The 19,499-nt window shown below is 36.1% G+C and overlaps 1 protein-coding gene across 1 annotated transcript in view; it reads right to left on the bottom strand.

Moving 5' to 3' along the window:
* The window catches only part of itga4 (integrin alpha 4), a 29,960-nt gene extending 10,826 nt beyond the window's left edge, over window positions 1-19,134 (bottom strand). Inside the window, exons 1-15 of the mRNA XM_084123420.1 lie at window positions 18,793-19,134; window positions 17,989-18,101; window positions 15,933-16,030; window positions 15,417-15,546; window positions 15,207-15,274; window positions 14,998-15,127; window positions 12,416-12,501; window positions 11,828-11,890; window positions 11,605-11,742; window positions 8,981-9,089; window positions 7,878-7,972; window positions 6,941-7,031; window positions 5,568-5,613; window positions 4,837-4,991; window positions 3,297-3,451 (exon numbers count right to left, since the gene is read on the bottom strand). Coding sequence (XP_083979546.1) covers window positions 3,297-3,451; window positions 4,837-4,991; window positions 5,568-5,613; window positions 6,941-7,031; window positions 7,878-7,972; window positions 8,981-9,089; window positions 11,605-11,742; window positions 11,828-11,890; window positions 12,416-12,501; window positions 14,998-15,127; window positions 15,207-15,274; window positions 15,417-15,546; window positions 15,933-16,030; window positions 17,989-18,101; window positions 18,793-18,992 — 1,677 coding nt within the window. The 5' untranslated portion in view covers window positions 18,993-19,134. The remainder of the gene's footprint in view (window positions 1-3,296; window positions 3,452-4,836; window positions 4,992-5,567; window positions 5,614-6,940; window positions 7,032-7,877; window positions 7,973-8,980; window positions 9,090-11,604; window positions 11,743-11,827; window positions 11,891-12,415; window positions 12,502-14,997; window positions 15,128-15,206; window positions 15,275-15,416; window positions 15,547-15,932; window positions 16,031-17,988; window positions 18,102-18,792) is intronic.
* Window positions 19,135-19,499: the final 365 nt, after the last annotated feature.

Genomic DNA, 19,499 nt, shown 5'->3' with positions numbered 1-19,499 from the left:
CTTGTGCCCTTCGCTCAGAATCTGGTTAGTGAATTCAGCCATTCACAAGTGCACACACGCATCTAGTTTGTCACAGGCGTGTCTGACCTCAAGGGCAGACAGCTGATATTTCAAAGAAACTGATGACTTTATCAAGGGCATTTATAAGAGCATGAGAATGACTGGGTGTTTCCTTCACACCTACATTCAGCACCAAGTTAATTTATCTCAAAACAAGAACTGAAAGTGACACCTTCCTTTTTAAAATCCTGGCACATTTGCATCTCTCAATGGCAATGTGTTAAGACAACAGCATATTAATGTACCTTCAGTTTTGGGTGGAGAAGTGTTACAGTAAATGCAACTTAAACTTGATTACCACAGACAATAATATGAATTGTCACTTAGTTTGTGAAAACTTTTGTATTTTCAGTAATGTATTTACTGAAATCTAGCAGGAAAGCGTGCCATAGGGTTTCAACCAGAATTAATTAATTAATAGCACTTGTTCGATATATAAATATTTGCTATTAGAGATGTAAAGTTGTCTAAATCATCCTTTTGAAGTGGAACTTACATTTATATTTATGAATTTGGCAGATGATTTTATCTAAAGCACCAAACATTGCATTCAGAGTATACATTTCACCAGTTCATGTATTCTTTGGGAATCAAACCCATTACCTTGGTGTTGCGAGCACCATGCTCTACTGGTTGAGATTAAGGACTGCACTTAAACTTTGCTCCACTAAAACAGCACTTTATAGATAGTTATACACCCAAGAAAACAAAATTAAAGCTTTGAGCCCATCCATATGTTGTGTACTAATAAACATTCACAAAATGTAACTTAAAGCTAAATTAACTTTGGACCAAAAATGTATGAATCATCTTGTACTGTAAACGACATACACTACTGTTAAAAAGTTTGGGGTCAGCAAAAGTGACATTTATAAAAGATATATATTCCAATTCTCTTCTTTTAAACTTTCTATTCATCAAAGAATCCGGAAATCAGCACCAAATCACCATGTTAGAATGATTTCTGAAGGATCATGTGACACTGAAGACTGGAGTAATTATGCTGAAAATTCAGCTTTGACATCACAGGAATAAATTAAATTAAAAAAAATATTAAAATAGAAAATCACCTGCCTCTGACTAGCTTTGATGTAAACAAAGACTACGTAAAAAGTCCTGTTTCGAGTCTTTCAAGGGGATAACAGATATATATAAGCTCACTAACACAGACTTCAAAAAAGATAACGGGTCAAGAAGCCACCTTCCTAAAACACAGCACAAGATGTCCGCCACATCTGCTACGCGTTCCATTCGTTACTCTTATTGCCCATTAATTAAGCCCTAAAATACCTCAAATGTAGCAGCCTCCTTGTTTGGGTTTGCCTCTGACAGATAATCACACTTGTTTATGGCCTTCGTCTCCATCAGCAGCCATTAATAACAGCGCAGTCATCACGCGCCTCCATTAATTACTGTGTAAAACATGAGCTGGATCAGATGGTCCTGATTACAGGAAAAGACCGAGGGAGAGGCGTCCAGAGAGGCCCACCAAACACCTGGAACATTCACTCATACTCACGGAGCCATCTATCCGCACTTCATCAACTGTCTAGGTCTCTTTCTATCTGTGCTGTTCTCCCCCATGCCATCCTGCCTGGCTCTTCCTCTTGATCTCCAGCAGCGACAACCTGCTATCGACTCCAACAAACTATCTATATGAGCCTCTTTATCATCCCGGCCTCCTGCGTGGAGTCACGCTGTAAACCTAGAGAGAGTCACACCACCTGGGCCTTTTGGAGAGGGTGATTAACTCGAGCATGAAGAGCAGAGTGACGTGGGCAAATCACAGCTGTGATTTGTCAGCACTTTCATATCCAGTGTTCAAGTCTATAACGCACATGTGGGGCGATCAAAGAAATCCTTAGCGTCGAGTCCTGATATATTAAAGGAACAGCTAAATGTGACGTTACACTAGGTTTATGTGAAGTTCACTCACATAATCAAGTATTGTTATAATTTTTTAGCTAATATTTAACATTTTTGAAAGTTCTACATTTCAATGTGACATTATACAATAATAACTGAAATTCAAATAAATTAGAACTAATAATAAAAAATAATAATAATAATAAAAATGACTAAAGCACATAGCAAAATTGCTAAAAATTTAACTGTAAATAAAATAAACTGAAAATATAAAAATATAAGCTAATTCAAAATATTAATTAATACTGTAAAACAGTAGTGTCTAAATGTCAGTTGATAATAATTAAATATGAAAAAAAATTTTTTTATTGAAGTACAGTACAGGTCAAAAGTTTGGAAACATTACTATTTTTAATGTTTTTGAAAGAAGTTTTTTCTGCTCATCAAGCCTGCATTTATTTGATCAAAAATACAGAAAAAAAAATGTAATATTGTGATATATTATTACAATTTAAAATAATTGGTTTTCAATTTATTATACTTTAAATTATCATTTATTTCTGTGATGCAAAGCTGAATTTTCAGGATCATTACTCCAGTCTATCACATGATCCTTTAGAAATCATTCTAATATGATGACTCATTATCAAAGTTGGAAACAGTTCTGCTGCGTAATATTTTTTCATAACCTGTGATACTTTTTTAGGATACTTTGATGAATAAAAAGTAAAAAAAAAAAATTAAAATAGAAATCTTTTGTAACAACAATACTGTATACACTACTGGTCAGTAATTTGGGGTCAGTCATTTTGTTTCTTTCTTTTTTTGAAATAAATCAATACTTTTATTCAGCAAGGATGTGTTAAATTGATAAAAAGTGATAGTAAAGAAGATTTATATTATTATTGAATAACCTTTTATTCATCAAATATATTAGGCAGCAGAACTGTTTCCAACACTCATAATAAATCAGAATATTAGAATGATTTCTAAAGGATCATGTGATAGACTGGATGTCACATGTGACACTGAAGATTGGAGTAATGATGCTGAAAATTAGGCTTTGCATCACAGGAATAAATTATTTTTTAAAGTATATTCAAACAGAAAACTATTATTTTAAGTTGTAATAATATTTCACAATATTACTGTTTTTTTCTGTATTTTTGATCAAATAAACACAGCCTTGATAAGCATTAGAGACTTCTTTCAAAAATATAAAAAAACGTAATGTTTCCAAACTTTTGACCTGTATTGTATATAGTACCACTGCCATTCTTTTTAGGAGTAAAGCAATAATGTAATACTCTAATCTGTGTTAAAAGTCGCATCCCCCATCGAAGGTAATAAACATAAATAGAGTCTCGCACCTTCATGAAGGCCTGGTGGGCAGTGCAGGTGAGCTGCTCATGCTTGGCATTCACTCTGCCCACTGTGACATTTGATGTCCCGTTTCCACTGAAATAAAACCGAGATGGAAAGCCCTCTTTGTGGTGAACGTCAGCTGTTAGGTTGTACTTCAGTTCTGCACAGGAAAGAGAATGATGTTCAGAGACAAAGTTAGAATTAGACAACATGCTAAATCACAACAATTTAACATTACAATTCAGAATCCTGTTGCACTCTTGTAGCGAACCCCTAGGGGTTTATGATGTGACTGCAGGGTGTTTGTAAGATTCTGAAAAACTAAATTAAAGAGTATACACTACCGTTCAAAAGTTTGGGATTGGTAAGGTTTTGTAATGAATTTGAAAATTCCTTCAGAAATGATTCTAATATGCTGATTTGCTGCTCAAGAAATATTTTTTATTATCAATGTAAAACAAAACAGTTGTGCTGCTTCATATTTTTGTGGAAACTGTTTTTGTTCAGGTTCAGACTTTTGTAACATTAGAAATGTCTTTACTGTTTTAATCAATTTAATGCATCAGTACTGAATAAAAGACAGAGTACTAATTTCTTTCAATAAAAAAAATCTTACTTTTGATCAGTAGTGCATGTCACAATATATTACAATACAGTTATTTTTGCTGCAAATAAATTAAAAAAATAGTTAACAACTATTTTGGATAATCCAGTCAAATAAATCCTTTACAAATGAAAGGTATCTCATTTAATAATTTTCTCTTTAATGATTACCAATCAAAATGTTAATTACAAATTAATTATCAGGTGGCATTAGGTTAAAATAGAACAACTACTATTATGAAATGGATAGAATTCTGAATCTGTGATTGAAAATAACTAATCTCCACAAGGCAACAGCTCTTCCCAATCTTGACTTGTCTGGGATACTTCATTCTCACACATACTGATAACGCACAGCAGTCCTCTATCCATCTGCAGCGGTACCACAGTATTGCAAAACCTCTGGGTGGCAGATTTCTACCGTCAATACTTCATATCTGTTTCAAGATTATTAATATTTGTCATCAAGCATGGCTCTGTTGTTTACTATGCGTTTAGTGAGTGTGGCTCTATCAGTGAAGCCAGGCCTTGACACACACCCTGAGTCCTCTAACCGCCACAACAAAAGAGGGGATTGTGGGGCAGAGATAAAGAGCTGGGAAAGAGGTCTGCAACACAGAACTGCCACGTGCTGATAAGACGAGCCGACACACAGCCTCTCGTAAACAAAGAGCTCGAGTCCAAAACGTTCATCCTTGAACGCTGTGTACTCAATTCTAAGAGGAACACGTGTGGGGAGCTCAAAATATCAGAGGACATTTTCGCATCTAAAAAAGTCAGATAGCACTGCAGGAAGTTTCAAAGGATCTTGCATCAGTCTGTTGCACAAATCTCACTGCATGTGGATTTGGAGGGAATTTTAAGTCATGGGTTCTGTCTTCAAAACACTTTTCAAATTAAGATTAACATAAGAGTATATCTGATGGAATATTACTGCCTTACCTATGTTTCCTGGGATTTGTTTCCCTCTGACTCGAAAGCACACCTTAACATTGATGCACACGGCAGACAGACCGTTGTCAGTACACTGGGCTATGGAACGGTTCAAGCTGTCAGGCAACAACATGACAGCATCCACTTTCACCACTGGACGCGTCCTGAAACAACCAGAGTTACTGGATTTATCATCAGATCAACACATTAACACACAGTTTGCATATACAGTACATAGGGATGGCCAGGGCTAGTTGTCACATGGGAATCTGTCATATGTGGATGGATGGATGGATGGATGGATGGATGGATGGATGGATGGATGGATGGATGGATGGATGGATGGATGGATGGATGGATGGATGGATGGATGGATGGATGGATGGATGGATGGATAGATAGATAAAATAACATCCCGTGCCAGCTGAAGCATCCTTTTTTCATGGCCAATAACGGTGAAATTTAAAATAATGCCTTTACAGACTTTAACCAAACAGCTTCATTGGAGTCTTCACTCCAGCTAGGCCTGGAATAGGAATATGCTGACTTCTTTTCATTTACTGTGCTGATTTTGGAAGATTTAATTTAATTGTGCTAAATGAAGTTCTATAGTCTTATTGGCAACTGAAAATATAATAAATTTAGCTTAAACAAATTGAAACAAATTCCCATAGCAAATACCACATCTTAAAGCTTAAAGTTACCAAAGCAAGTGTGAGTGAAAATTCTGCTGTTTTTACCTGAACACCACAGCTGAGTCTGACAGGAAAGCTCCCACTGCAACATCTGGATGAGAACATAAAAATTCCCATAAACCACACATGACTTGGTTATTCTTTAGCACATTCATTACTCACTGGTGCTCTGATATTCTTAAAAAAATTAAACATGTCTACAAGGCCACAATTGCAACACTGCTTTACACAGGGAGTGCTGTTCAGTTATAAATAAATTAGGTTATTTTGCATTTTTAATCCAATTTTCTGTTACAAAATTTCTTAACTTTTGGCACGTCGACCACTGTAATGTGGGATACAGTAGTCCACACACTGTGCTCTGGTTGCCTACTGCACACGTTCGAAAATGTAGAAGGTAATTATGGTATTTCGCTCATAAAGAAAATGTGATTGCACTTTATTTTATGGTTCGTGCACTTACTGTGCACAGTATACATAATACTTTCATTCAAAACAGTATGTAGTACTGTCCATTCTAGTACTTTGCATATTTTTCTGGCTTCAAAAAATTATTTATTTCAAGAAAGGAAATAAAAGTCTGAGAACAGGAAGTTTAGACACATCTGACTACCTGACGACCTTTAAAACAAAACAAAAACAACGAATCATAGGATTGCATCTTCAACATTTTCAAGAAACACTGTTAACACAGTTAACACCCACAACATATTAGATAAAAAAAAGCTGCTCTGCAAACATGAGGTGTTATATTTTGGCCATGCAGCTACATATGCTTGCTGCTCTTCATTTGTGCATGCATTTTGTTTTTTTACAGAAGTGACAGAAGTGTGAGAACAGAACTGAACAACTAGGCAAGGCAAGGGAGTGACATCATTCTCTTTTACTCACTAATGACTTGTTAAAAAAATAATAATAGCTAACAGCAGACATGTACATTCCTCTTCAAAAGTTTGGGTTTTTTAAAGATTTTTTTTAATGTAAACTGCATTTATAGACAGTAAAAAACAGTAATAATATGAAATATTATTACAGTTTAAAATAACTGTTTAAATTGTAATTTATTCCTGTGGTGCAAAGCTGAATTTTCAGCATCATTACTCCAGTCTTCAGTGTCACACGATTCTTCAGAAATCATTCTAATATGATGATTTGTTGCTCAAGAAACATTTATTATTTTTTTATCAATTTTGAAAACAGCTGTGATGCTTAATATTATTGTGGAAACTGTGATAAAAAAATTCAGGATTCTTTAATGAACTTTTGTAACTTTATAAATGTCTTCACTGTCACTTTTGAACAATTTAATACATCCTTGCTGAACAAAAGTATTAATTTCTTTTAAGCGTATAGTGTAGGTTTCATCTTATTCACAGAGGAATCATATCCTATTCATGTTGTTGTGTTAAAAGTGTTACCTGGGTAATTGTTGCTATCAATATCAACTCCTCCAGACACTGATTGGCCAAACATCTTGAGGTCGTTGCCCAACAAAGAGCCCGTTATTCTCTGCAATGAAGAAAGCACAAAGACAGCATTCAGAAGATATTTAGATTCAGGATTTTACATCATAAATGCCAATGGAGTTGTACTGTACTCCAAGAGACATGCAAATGATCCTATTCATGACCAGTTTTACATTCATTTCATAAATGGGATGAAGGTAAACTGATTTGGCGACTTGATTTATAATGGACAGCTACACAAATCTAGTGAAGACGTACTGTAAATTAAAGTGGGGTTGATGGAATAATGGTAACATGAGCGATGTAAGCAGTCTCTTATTTATTCGTGCATTGTGGTTGGCACATTTAGATGCCTTTAATTAACATTTAGTTCTCTGGAATGATTGATTCTGATTGATCAGTCAGTTTATTTTGCAATAATGACCGGATGACTTCACATTATGCCTTACTTTTTCGCTTTTCAGACACACAAACTGACAAGGTATCAGTTTGTGTTACATGGAAATCAAACCCATGCTTGTGCCATGCTCTACAATAACTGGAAAACCACAGTATTGTAATAAGCTAATCACTAAAAAACATCCTGCATATAATCATTTTAGCCTGAAGTTAATATAATTAGATGAAGCTCTTCCTAAACATTCGTTTATAACTGGACTCTCATGATTTTGATTTGTCAAGCCCTGATCACTTCTTGAAGCTATAGAGAGAGGGATTTCAGGAAATTACAGCAATTAGACTGGACGCTTTCCTCTTAGTACTCCAGTGTAGACAGAGAGAACATGAAAGACTCTAAACAATAGGGAAGTTCGCACAGGATGGGGACAACTGCTCAGGTCTAACTTTTCCCGCCTTTAATATCAGTATAAACAGCAGATGGAGAACGTACTTGAGAGAAACTTTGTGCAATACCACTTCTCCTCCCATTGTAGATATATATAGCACCATGCAGATCGTCCTCCTGAGGGGCTCCAATGGCCACATCTGAAACACAGGTATTGCATTAGCTTTGTTCCAAAACATAGTGAGCAGTCTAACAAGACACACATTTTAAGACATCATATAGGCACTATCGAAACAAAGACTGTTCCAAAAGCTATGCAGCATAGATATGCAACTTATAAGATTGAACGTTTGGGGTAAAATGTTTTTTTTTACATGTTTTTGTAATAAGGTTTTGAGCGGTAGAGTACCAACTTTTGGGCAAATTCTAATGTAGCATTGCATTATACTTCAAAGAAAAGGTATTCCCATAATGCAGTGCAGGCTCAGTAAAACATTCATTCACAATGTGAGAGTAATCATTACAAATACGTGCAAAAGTAGTGTAATTTAATTCATTAAAAATACCCAATATTTTGTGTGCTGTATATTTTTAGGTTTAATAGAATATCACAGAATATCTGCTGCCTATGTAGGTAATAAGTTTCAAAGCAGAGCAAATTTAAATATGCCATTAAGAGTTTCTAACCATGAAAACATTATTTATATAAATCATTTTGTTGTGAAAATGAATTATTTATGCTGATGCACTGGCAAACTAGTTGTTGTGTAAGCATGTTTCACTCTTTCAACAGTGGTTTTTCTGTGGTGCTTAATCGTAACTGCATGACTATGTTCCTAACCAAGTTCCGTTTCTTAAACCACACCAACCACTCATCTCAACTTTGAGTCAAATTTGAGTCAGAGATTAACTGATATCTGACAATGAAACAACTCAAGAAGATGGGATTTCATTAATGGCTGACAGGCTTTTCAATGTAAAGTTTCACAGAATGAGGACGTAAAAAAAAAATTGCTTTACCATCAAACCTTACTTGAGGAACAAACAAACACCCATAGGTGCCATTTTAAAATACAGCAAAGCATAATATATTATATTTTTAGGACACTTGGCTAGTCAAATAAAGCAACTCAGCATAAGAAACGTACAAACTGTGAAGGTTTATAAAGGTTCCATACTCAAACATTGATGTATTAGACATACCATACCTGGATATCCATCATCGTCAATATCACCAAGGTTTATAATGGTTTCTCCAAATCGTGCTGCATAAGAGTCGCTGCCGACTAACTCAAAGTCTGCCTCTCTCAATTTAGCCTGAGAAAGAAACACAAAGACACTAAGGATATTGTTAAGAGCAGCATCATAGTCGTAGTGTGTGTAAGACTTCCCCTGGCCACGGACTTGAGACTAGCTGCTTTTAGAGGGAAAAGTTGCCCATAACTGCTGGTCTAGGATAATAATAGTATATTGGTGAAACAAATTTGGCAAACAACCCAGTGTGTATCTGTGTTTGCGCTCTGGAGAACATGCTTTTGAAGCATTGAGCAATGTAGACAATCACAAACACATCTGTTGATTTCTTGAAGCAATGGCCAATCAGAGGTATTTAAGTTTGCACTACACAAAAAGTTCTGAGTTCTGCACACTGCATGCATACAGTATATTTGCTTTTGTGTTAAAACTAACAGTGGCTTGTAAATGTAGACACTTTAATAACAAATATTTATTGGGAGTGTTTATGCTGGAATGTGTAGGTTGTGCAGTGACACTTTAAAGTATTTCAAGGAAATTTAAATGTGTTTTTAAAGGAGAAGCGCATCTCCTTAGCCTTAACCTGGAGTTGGTTCACCCTCCGCCTATGAGAAGCATGATATTAATTGTTAGAAGCAAATGCACAATTATCAGTGCAATAATCTGACATCTTTCTGTAATTTATTAGTATATCATTGTTTAGATTGTAATTCATCATAAATAAATTCTCTCAACTTTGTACACTACACTATGTAAATTTAATGAAATGCACTAGTTTTACACTTTTCCTACAGACTGAGACCTGCTGTTCATTAAATAAACCTGTTGACCAAACTGTTTTTGTGCAAAGCATTATTTTTGTACTTGCAAACTACTCTTTGAGGTCTTAAGTATTGAAGAAAAACAATGCAGCAAATGGTGACAGTCAAGCAGTCATTTTTGAAGTCTTAAAAGCATGGTGCTTTTTAGTGGTTGTTAATTTTTGACCTTTTTTATTTTTAACCTGTTCTTTTGGTATGGTCTAGGTGGTCACGATCAAAGCCAGAATACATCCTTTACACAGAACACAATAAGATAAGACAGCTCAAAATATGTAGATGTGTAATTTTCTCACATGCATTACAATGGAGCTCAAAGACTTCTGACATCCTTAAATTAACAATAGTTATATATAGAATATATGGGTGAATCTCATAAAACCTAGAAAAAATAATTAAAAAAATTAACTGAAAAGTATGCACCTGTACTACAAAAAAAAAAAAAAAGTATTTTTCATTCCAGTACAAATATCTAAACACACTTAAAATCAAGATACAACTTCTTGAGAAACAAAATTACATAAGATATTACATCTTGTTTTCTAAAAAATTTAAATTAAATCAAAATTATGTGAATTTACACTTAAAACGAGAAAAAATATCTGCTAGTATAAACTTATAGAGAAATATATATAAATTACAAAAAAAATACGTTAAGTTTATTTTTCCTAGCCCACTGGTAGATATTTTTTTCTATTTTTAAGCATAAAGTCACTTCATTGAAAGATCCATTTTTCAGGAAACAAGACTTAAAGGAGCATTGCGTAAGTTCTGAAATTTCTAACCGTTACTGACACCAGTGGCCGTTAGAGAAACTGCAGCCAGTCTCATGCTCGTTCTCGGTGCGCACGCTCGTACGAGCACGACCACAGCAACCAGAGAGTTGCCGCAGCAACCACAGACGGCTCATCGAGATTCACCAGCATGTTTACAGAGGTAAGAAAAGTTACAGTACTGTAAGATTATTGTTTGACAGACCATATTGTCGCTGCTTACTAATGGCTGCCGTACGGATGTAAGCCCAAGTAGACGAGAACGCGCATGACGTCACATTTTGTGAATTTTCGCGCCAATTCGGACCCGACTCCTCCACACACAATTGAGCCTACAGGCTGATAGAGGCAACCGTGGTGGACAGTCAAGGTGTCATTCTTTCTATTACATTATGGTTGGCTCATAAATGTACAAATGAAAACTCTATCTTAAAGATTTTTTTAAAGTAAAAACCTACACATACAGTAGCCCCTTTAACACCTAGTAATTTTGTAATTTTAAAAAAATAATTTTGCTTCTCATGTAAATTTATCTTGATTTAAGAATGTGTAGATATTTTTCTACTGAAAAATAAGTCGAAAATACTAAGGAAGAAATTTTGTTTTTGCAGTGAAGTTGTCACAGTTGTGTTCTGTTTAGTTTGTTTTCATTGGACTTGTCTGCCTGTCTTCATGTCATTTGTAATCATCATTATCAGTTCATCTGTGTCACCTGGTTTTAGTTAATCATCATCATCATCTACATCACCTGTGTTCTGTTAATCAGTGTTCATCTGTGTTAGTATTTAAGTTCCTCCGTTGTATTTGGTGTGTGTGAACCTTCTGCCTTTCTGTACCAGTTTGAGTTATATTATAAGTAAACGTTTTGCATTGGAACTTTTGACTCCTCATCTTCTTCTTCTGCCTGCACTGCACTCTGACAGTAGTATTTGCTGTACTGCCCTTAACTTATGCTAATTTATATATATTTACATATCGCTGCCTCACCTCTCCCAGGTTTATGTAGACATGCACACGTCCCTCCTCCCTCACTGAGCTGAACATAGGAGCCCCCACCAACAGATCGGACAGTCCGTCTGCGTTCAGGTCGACAGCACATACACTAGCTCCATAATAAGAGCCGAGCTGTAAACAGGAACAAACATCCCCCATTGTGATCATTCAGCAAGAACATCCCTTAGGAGCACTTAAAATTCTTGAAATTTCTTACCTTCTTGCCCTTGGTTACATTAACAATTTTCAAAGTGTTGCCCTCAATCCTGAATATGTAGGCCTGGAGTAAAAGAAAACACAGGAGTATGGGAAATGGGAACTATAACAACAGCAGCATAACAATGGATTGTATATTCTGGCGAATGTTACATTTCCGTATAGTTTTATCACAAATATACATGGTAGGTCCCCAACTCCTTTTCCAGTCTCGGTTTCTTTGGTAAAATCATTAGATACCAGACAAAACTCATAAACACTGCAAACTCAGCACATCTTTTTAAAAAAAAAACGTACTTCCTCTTCCGCACAGATGGAAGACGAGTTTAGTTTAACTGATTTACCGTTCACAACTGCCTCACAGAGCAGATGTCAAGAGGGTTTCATATCTAAAACCATTTTATACACAGCCACCTGGAATCTCTGATATTCAGTATGGGGTATTCAAAAGTGTGCAAAAGCCTGCATGTCTAACCAAACTAGAGAACTTTAATACTAAGCTACTCCAAAAACTTGGGTCTGTGCTAATAATCAGATAGGTGAAGATGATCATGGTGGTGGTGGTGGTGGTGGTGATGTTAACCCTTACTTTACCAGTCTGTTCATGCTGGGGAGCACCACCCACTATCTCAGTACTTTGAGGATCTAGAAAGTGTCCGGCACCAACAGCATAACCTGATGGGAAGAAAAGGTAAACATTCAAACAGGCCATTCAGAGTCTGCACAAACATTGTAAAAAGAATTAAAAAAATTTTTTTTAAAGAAGCTATATCTTCCTAAACTAACCATAAATTACTTTTGAAGCATGAATAAGTGGTTTTAAATATTTTTTTGTGGCTTGAAAAAAACACTTAATTTAGATATTACAATGCTTGTGATAACTGGATACTGATTTTAAAACATCATATTGTATCCACAAAAAACTATTTCTAGCAGATAAAAAACAAATATATCAAATTTATATTCGCAATAGTCTTTTCTTTTCAGGCTTGGAAATTGATTTTCCATGTTTTCCATGACACCAGGAACCCTGTACTAAATGTGACTATACGGCATTATAAACAATATATTATTTATAATAACATCATGATTTTCTGTAAAGCTTGAAACCATGCGTATTGAGAAAAGCACTATACAAATAAATACGACTTGACTTTGACTACTTTACTTTAGGAGATGAACCAAAGAAATCACATGTACATAAAGCAAAAACAATGACTAAAATGAGGCATTGCTGAAATGTAAGTTTGTTTACAAAGTATGGGCCGGTTGCCAAGAGACGAAAAACAAAGTGACACGTTAGCCTAGTAACCGTATCATATTTTGCAACATTTTGATGCTCCTGAATTGTGCAACAGTGTCTGTTTCCTGTTCATATAGAAAGACGTTATGCCTCCTAACAGCAAGTTTCCTGCTGCAAGTCTTAAGACTGATGATCACTGGAGAATGTTTATCTTTAATTTTAAACATTTTATTAAAATCAGATCACTGTATCCCTTAACCCCAAAAATAGAAAGCACTTATTTCTTAGCAATTTCATAGATATATCATTACAGGCCATAGCTCTGTTACAAAACCTAGTAAGTTGGCTTGCTGTGTACTGCCTTCATAGGCAACTTCCTAGCCATCATGGAACCTCATAAATGACCGATCTGAGCTAAAAGATACACGCGGCCTTAGAATTTGAATAAAATTAAGTCAAGTCAAGTCACCTTTATTTATATAGCGCTTTTTATAATACAGATTGTATCAAAGCAGCTTCACAGTGATAACATGAAAATAATACAACAAAGTTTGTTTCTAGAAGGAAATTGCGTCATCATCCACCTTAAGTAAGGCAGATCAATAATATTGTTGAATATTAAATGTCCCCAACTAAGCAAGCCAAAAGCCAAGGCAACAGTGCAAGGAACCAAAACTCCATCAGGTGACAGAATGGAGAAAAAAACCTTGGGAAACCCAGGCTCAGTCGTATCATAAGTATCTTATGAGGCAGGACAATTGACCCTTCGCTAAGCCCCGCCCTCCTTAGTTACTGTTGCTACGCCTGTCAAGCTTTTGCGCCTGGCACGTCTATTACAGTATGTATGCACTGGTTTCAGACATTCCTAAGGAGATAATTAGTCATTTTTGGCAAACAGGTGAAAATATGAGAGTGCAATACTGCAGTATGCATTCGAGGGCTATATCCACGACATAATATGCAAACGATTAGAGAATAATTTCAAGCAGCAACCGCCTCATATGCTGACCATTCAAATGGGAAACACACAAATTTGAGGAACAGCTATGTGCATGCCCAGCAGGGTAAGTGAAATTTGAAAATATTCTAATATTTATAAAACAAACAGCTTATCCATATGTATTGTGGAATAAACACAAGACATTAGCCTGACCACTTTGCAATGATAACATTCTCCCGCTTATATTTTTAGCGCGCCAGGCTAACGTTACTGCTCACACGTCGGACTAACTTACTGTTATGAACTGATTAAGTTTGCATACCAACCTTTTCCTTGGAGATCTCCGGCAAGCCCTGTGATGTTCCCTCCTTTTACTAACTACCTTTTACTTTTACTAGAACTAACACCGGGAGAGTCGCGATCGGATTGGGGTAACGGTTTGGCCGTCGATTAACAAAATGCTGAAATATATTTTTAAGTAACGTTAAGTTATGTCAGTGAGCCTCCGTCTTGCCTTTAATCACACTGCTTGATCCACGAGCTGGACAATAACTTTATTCTAGAGCTGCTATAAAGCCAAAACACTTTACTTTTAATTTCCTATTATCAATGTAAAGCTGCTTTGGAACAATCTACATTGTTAAAAACGCTATAAATGAGATGACGCCTGGCATTTCTCCCCTTGGGTTTTAGGTTTCGGGAAGGGAACAAAATCCACCACCCCGTCCAAACTTTTAGGATACCGGGTATCAGATTTGCATAATCCATACGCACAACGCTTCGGCATGTTTCCCTCGCTCGAAAGCTTGCCAGACCTCCCGCGCCTAGTTACGGTTGCTAAGCCACGATTGGCCTGTGGCGGTTTTTGGGCGTGGCTTAGCGAAGGGTCAATTAGGTTGCCTACAGTCTTTTGTATTTATAATGCCTCATAATGTTGCTTACTATGATTTGAAACAAAGCAAACAACATTAGCAGCTTGAGAACTCACCTAAATAACTTCCATAGAGAACTGCACTGTCATCATCCACATAAGCAGCTGACATGTTGCTTGTAGTGTTGATGACAAGAACGGATCCTGTCCAGTATGAGGTACCAGGAGCTCCCATGATCATCAGGTCCTACAAACACAATACATCATTACCAAATCAACTGAATTCAATCACAGCTCAATCAAAATGCCATAGAAGCTCTGAATACCTCTGTGAATAAGTTTGATATTCCTGCTTGGCATGATCCGTAGCCATCACCAAACTTCCTTTGATGGTCTAAAAAGAGAGAGAAAAAACCTTGAGAAAATTGGTGCTCACTTGACACTAAGGAGCTTCAAATGGTGCTATAAAGTAATTCTGCTGTGTTTGAACCTGTGAACAACAATAAAAACAACACAGCAGTAATTGAAATGTGTACCTTTATAGCAGGGGATAATAGGAGTGACGCGTTTCAAGTCTGGGCTGAATCTGAAGCAAATACCATGCGGAAGCTTGTTCTGATTGTCTTTACTAGAGTAGTAGATATTCTTCCACCGATGTCCACATGCCTAAATTTAAACCAGCATAGAGTAAACACCCATTTACTCATCATACATATTACATATGGTCATTCATTCATTCATTTCTAATTTATTGGTGCCTTTCATGACACTCAAGGTTGCCTTATAAATCTTCCTACAACATCAATATAACAACAACAGACAAAGCAAACTATAATATACATTAAGACACTAAGGAATAAGACTAAGGTCCACCAATAATTGTATTGGTTGCTCCAAAACAATTTAGTTTATGAACATTTTGCACCTTCTCTATGAACCTTAGACGTAAACAGGAGATTTTCCATTTAAAATTATGAATCATAGTTATGCATTTACTCTCAAGGTAGCACAATTAAGAATGTATGCATTGACAGTTAGACTAAAAGACATACCAAAACATGGCCTTTTGAGGGCTGCCGGGACAGACTTACACCCAGCCACTGGTTATCATTCTCTGCCAAACAGTGTTTTCCACAGTGCTGTACATCTCCTGAAATCATTCAGTACAATGTGCCCAAATTAATATACAATCAATCCAAACCGTTTACTTTCAAGAAATTGTACAACATGTTAGAGACGCAGAGATGTTAAGACATGCAGTACAAATTAAGCAAACACCAAATTCACACCTCTGGTTCACACACCAACACAGGATGAGAAGCTTGTTGTGAAACTTACCATAAAAAGGCAATAAATAGCTTTGAAAGTATTGATGTAAAAGAAAGTATTGTGTGTTTCTGAGCATCAGCTTTGCACTTATGAACTCTTGTTATTACAAACCATATTAAACTGTTAATTCTACCATCAAGGCCCATTTACACCAAGGACGATAGAAGGATAACCAAAGATAACGATAAAGTTCTAAAAATCATTCTATATATATATATATATATATACAGGACAGCACAGAGAAACAATATTATTGGAATCACTTTCAGAATGATTTTTCTTTCCATTTAATGAACAATAAAAACATTGACAGCTGAGCCAATCAGAATCCATCCCACTTTATAGAGCTTGAGCATATAAAGTGGCAGACGACTGGTTTGGACACTAATATAGTGCGTTGGACACTAATATAGTTATCATAATAGTTATATTTATAGTAATCATTCTTAGTGTGGACAGGCCTTTAAGATTGTTAACTAGAGCTTAAAATTTTCAGAGGAAAAAATGTGAGTAGTTGACATTTGAGGAAAATGTGTGTGGTTTTCACAATGTGGTCTTGTTGATGGTTGCCAGGGCATGTGCATGTGGTAGCTAAGGTATTTTGATCGGTTTTAGGCTGTGGTTGATAGGGGGTTGCATACTGGGCTAAAGTAAAAAAAGAAAAAGAAAAAAAGAAAGCCAGATCTGGTCCCTAAATATGGCTCTCAATGCAAGTCTATTATGTAGCCATTTTATCGTTCACCGGGGGAAACAGGGGACTCCTCAATAAATAGATTCATGTTAAAGAACAAAGAGTTTAATGTAGATTACATGCTAAATTTGATACTTAAGGGTTGTTCATACTTGTTCAAGTATGAGCAATAAAAATAGTGATACTCATCTTAGCAAATGCCACTAATAATGAAGCCTTTTCAGACACATCATCTGAACGCAATTATGAAACTTGGTTGTACTCCAGCCCAGAATGGCTTAGAAATAATTTGTTTAATGGCATTTTATTTGCATGATATATACATCTTGCAGCTTGACCTACAAAGATGACTCCCCCCCCCCCCCATCCCTTGTTTCGGGGAGGGAGTATAAGCATCCTCTTCCTGACAGGAGGAAACTCTCCAAAGTCTGGTTAACCCTCATGGGGAATTCATTCACAGGACGTTTTCACAGCCAGGAGTCTAGTAAGCACACGAGTTCAGTCAGAGCGAATTCAGAAGTGTGAAGTCTAAACAGTTTAACGTTGTCAAATGGAAATGCTCAATTGTTCTGAGTTAGTCTACAACAAACAGAAGGACAAAGAAGAGGAAAAAACCCCATGAGCATTGTTAAAATGTTCAAGTACATTCAAATATTATAAAATGTCATTAAATGATTTATTTATTGTCTGAGACTACAAGTGGAAATGCTTATATTGTGCATGTTTTTATTATATTATGAGAGTAATAAAATTTCAGAATGCCTTTGGTTTTGTAATTTGGTTCGTCCACCTTTTGCTTTAATTACTTTAGATCAGCTGACATGAACAAAACATGATGACCATGTTCTCCAACATGATTTGAGAACGATTCAAAAGGAATCTTGTGCTTCAATTGAAGCAAAAATATCTGGAAAATAAATCCTAAAACTTGTTTTTCTGGGTTTAAATGGGATTGTGAAGCTTTGGTAAACTTTTGGACCCCACATCAACTTCAACAAGAACATTATTTAAAAAGAACCTCTGCCATTCACAAAAATACAACAATCAAGAAAAGCTGAACTTCTGAAGGTAAGAGAGGGAAGACCTACCAACATGGAGCTGCTCACATTGGGAGGTCAACACACTGCAGTTGTAGATGGCTCCAGGATTTTTGGTATGAGGATAAAAGCTGGAATCAGCCACAGGCGCTCCAACTATCAGCCTTAACAATAAATATGACAATGAATACAGTCTACCACTTGTAGCTGGATAGTTTAAGCATAAAGTGTCTTTTGTGACTATTTGTAACCAACATCAAGATTTTATAAGGAATGATTCATTATAAAAAATCCTGCAGTGTGACAAGAATGTAAGTACAAATATTTCATATAGTCTCTGAATTACTAATTGGTCAAAAAAAGCAGATAATTACAGATAATTCGCATTGTACAAATATGAATTCAGGGTCAGATATTAACCAGGGCTTGGGACAAAAAAAAACTGTCACAGATATGCTCATGTGAGATATACAGTTCTTCTGCAACATGTGATACCTTTCACAGTATTCCACTAGGCATATCTTGGTTAGTTCATCATTTCAGGATATGACTTTGAATTAAAAACTAGACAGCTACTGAGTAACAGTGACTGGACAAACGTATTAAACATATGCTAGCCGAAGTTTAATGTTGAGTGCAAATGTAAATTCCATAATTATTCACAATTATTTTAAATGATTCACTATAAATAATTTATTCAACTTAAGTACTTGACATTAAATAGAAAACATAACCTACTAGTGAGAAATAAACAAAAACAAGCTGAAAATCAGGCTATTAGTTTATTTCTCAAACTGTCTCAGTCACCCTTTACTGAAAACATCAAAACTTCTCATGCATGTTTAAATCACTTACCGTGTGTTCTCAGCATGCTGGTGAAGCAGAACAGAGTATCCGAATAATGATCCATTGGGTCCATTAAAAACTAAAGGATGCTCCACATCCAGATTGTAGCAGTCACACCGAATCAGCAGGTTCCACAGGGTCCAAACTACAAATTTCCACCTCAGAAAATCTCTAGTGAGTTGTGATGAAATCATCTCGTCATCAGTCATAGCACCACACACAGAATACAGAAGAGATACAGAAGAGAGCCAATGCTGACTTAAAACAAAAGTGCAAAGAATTCAAATAAACTTTTTGTTAATACATCAGGAAGTTGTCATTGTAGTTGTGAGCTCGCGATGTGCGCTCGCCTGTTGCGCACCCTCATCTCATCTGCTCGAGAGCGCCTCGCGCTTCATGACGTCACGCCGCTCTGAGTAAAAAGGAAGCTTTTGAAGTGAGCGCGGGCGCGCTGCCGGGGCGTGACCGCGCAGAGAGCGCCGGACAGCGGATACTTCGACGAGCTCGTCTCCAGACTCTGTCTGGACAATGGAAAATGATGAACAACACATGTATTAACCGTCATATTTTCTGTTTGACGCCCCAAAACACATTGAATACCTCAAAAAAGTATAACTGAGGAACGTTACTTGACCAGATTTTAATGTTCTTTTTTTGGGTCTAATTTATTGTATTAATCTAATTCATAAACAAACAAATAAAACAATGTAATGCAG

The sequence above is a fragment of the Abramis brama genome (assembly GCF_963993115.1).
Source record: "Abramis brama genome assembly, chromosome: 8".
Classification (NCBI taxonomy): domain Eukaryota; kingdom Metazoa; phylum Chordata; class Actinopteri; order Cypriniformes; family Leuciscidae; genus Abramis; species Abramis brama.
The sequence above is the reverse complement of the archived record's forward strand: the minus strand, read 5'-3'. Positions and strand labels throughout refer to the sequence as shown.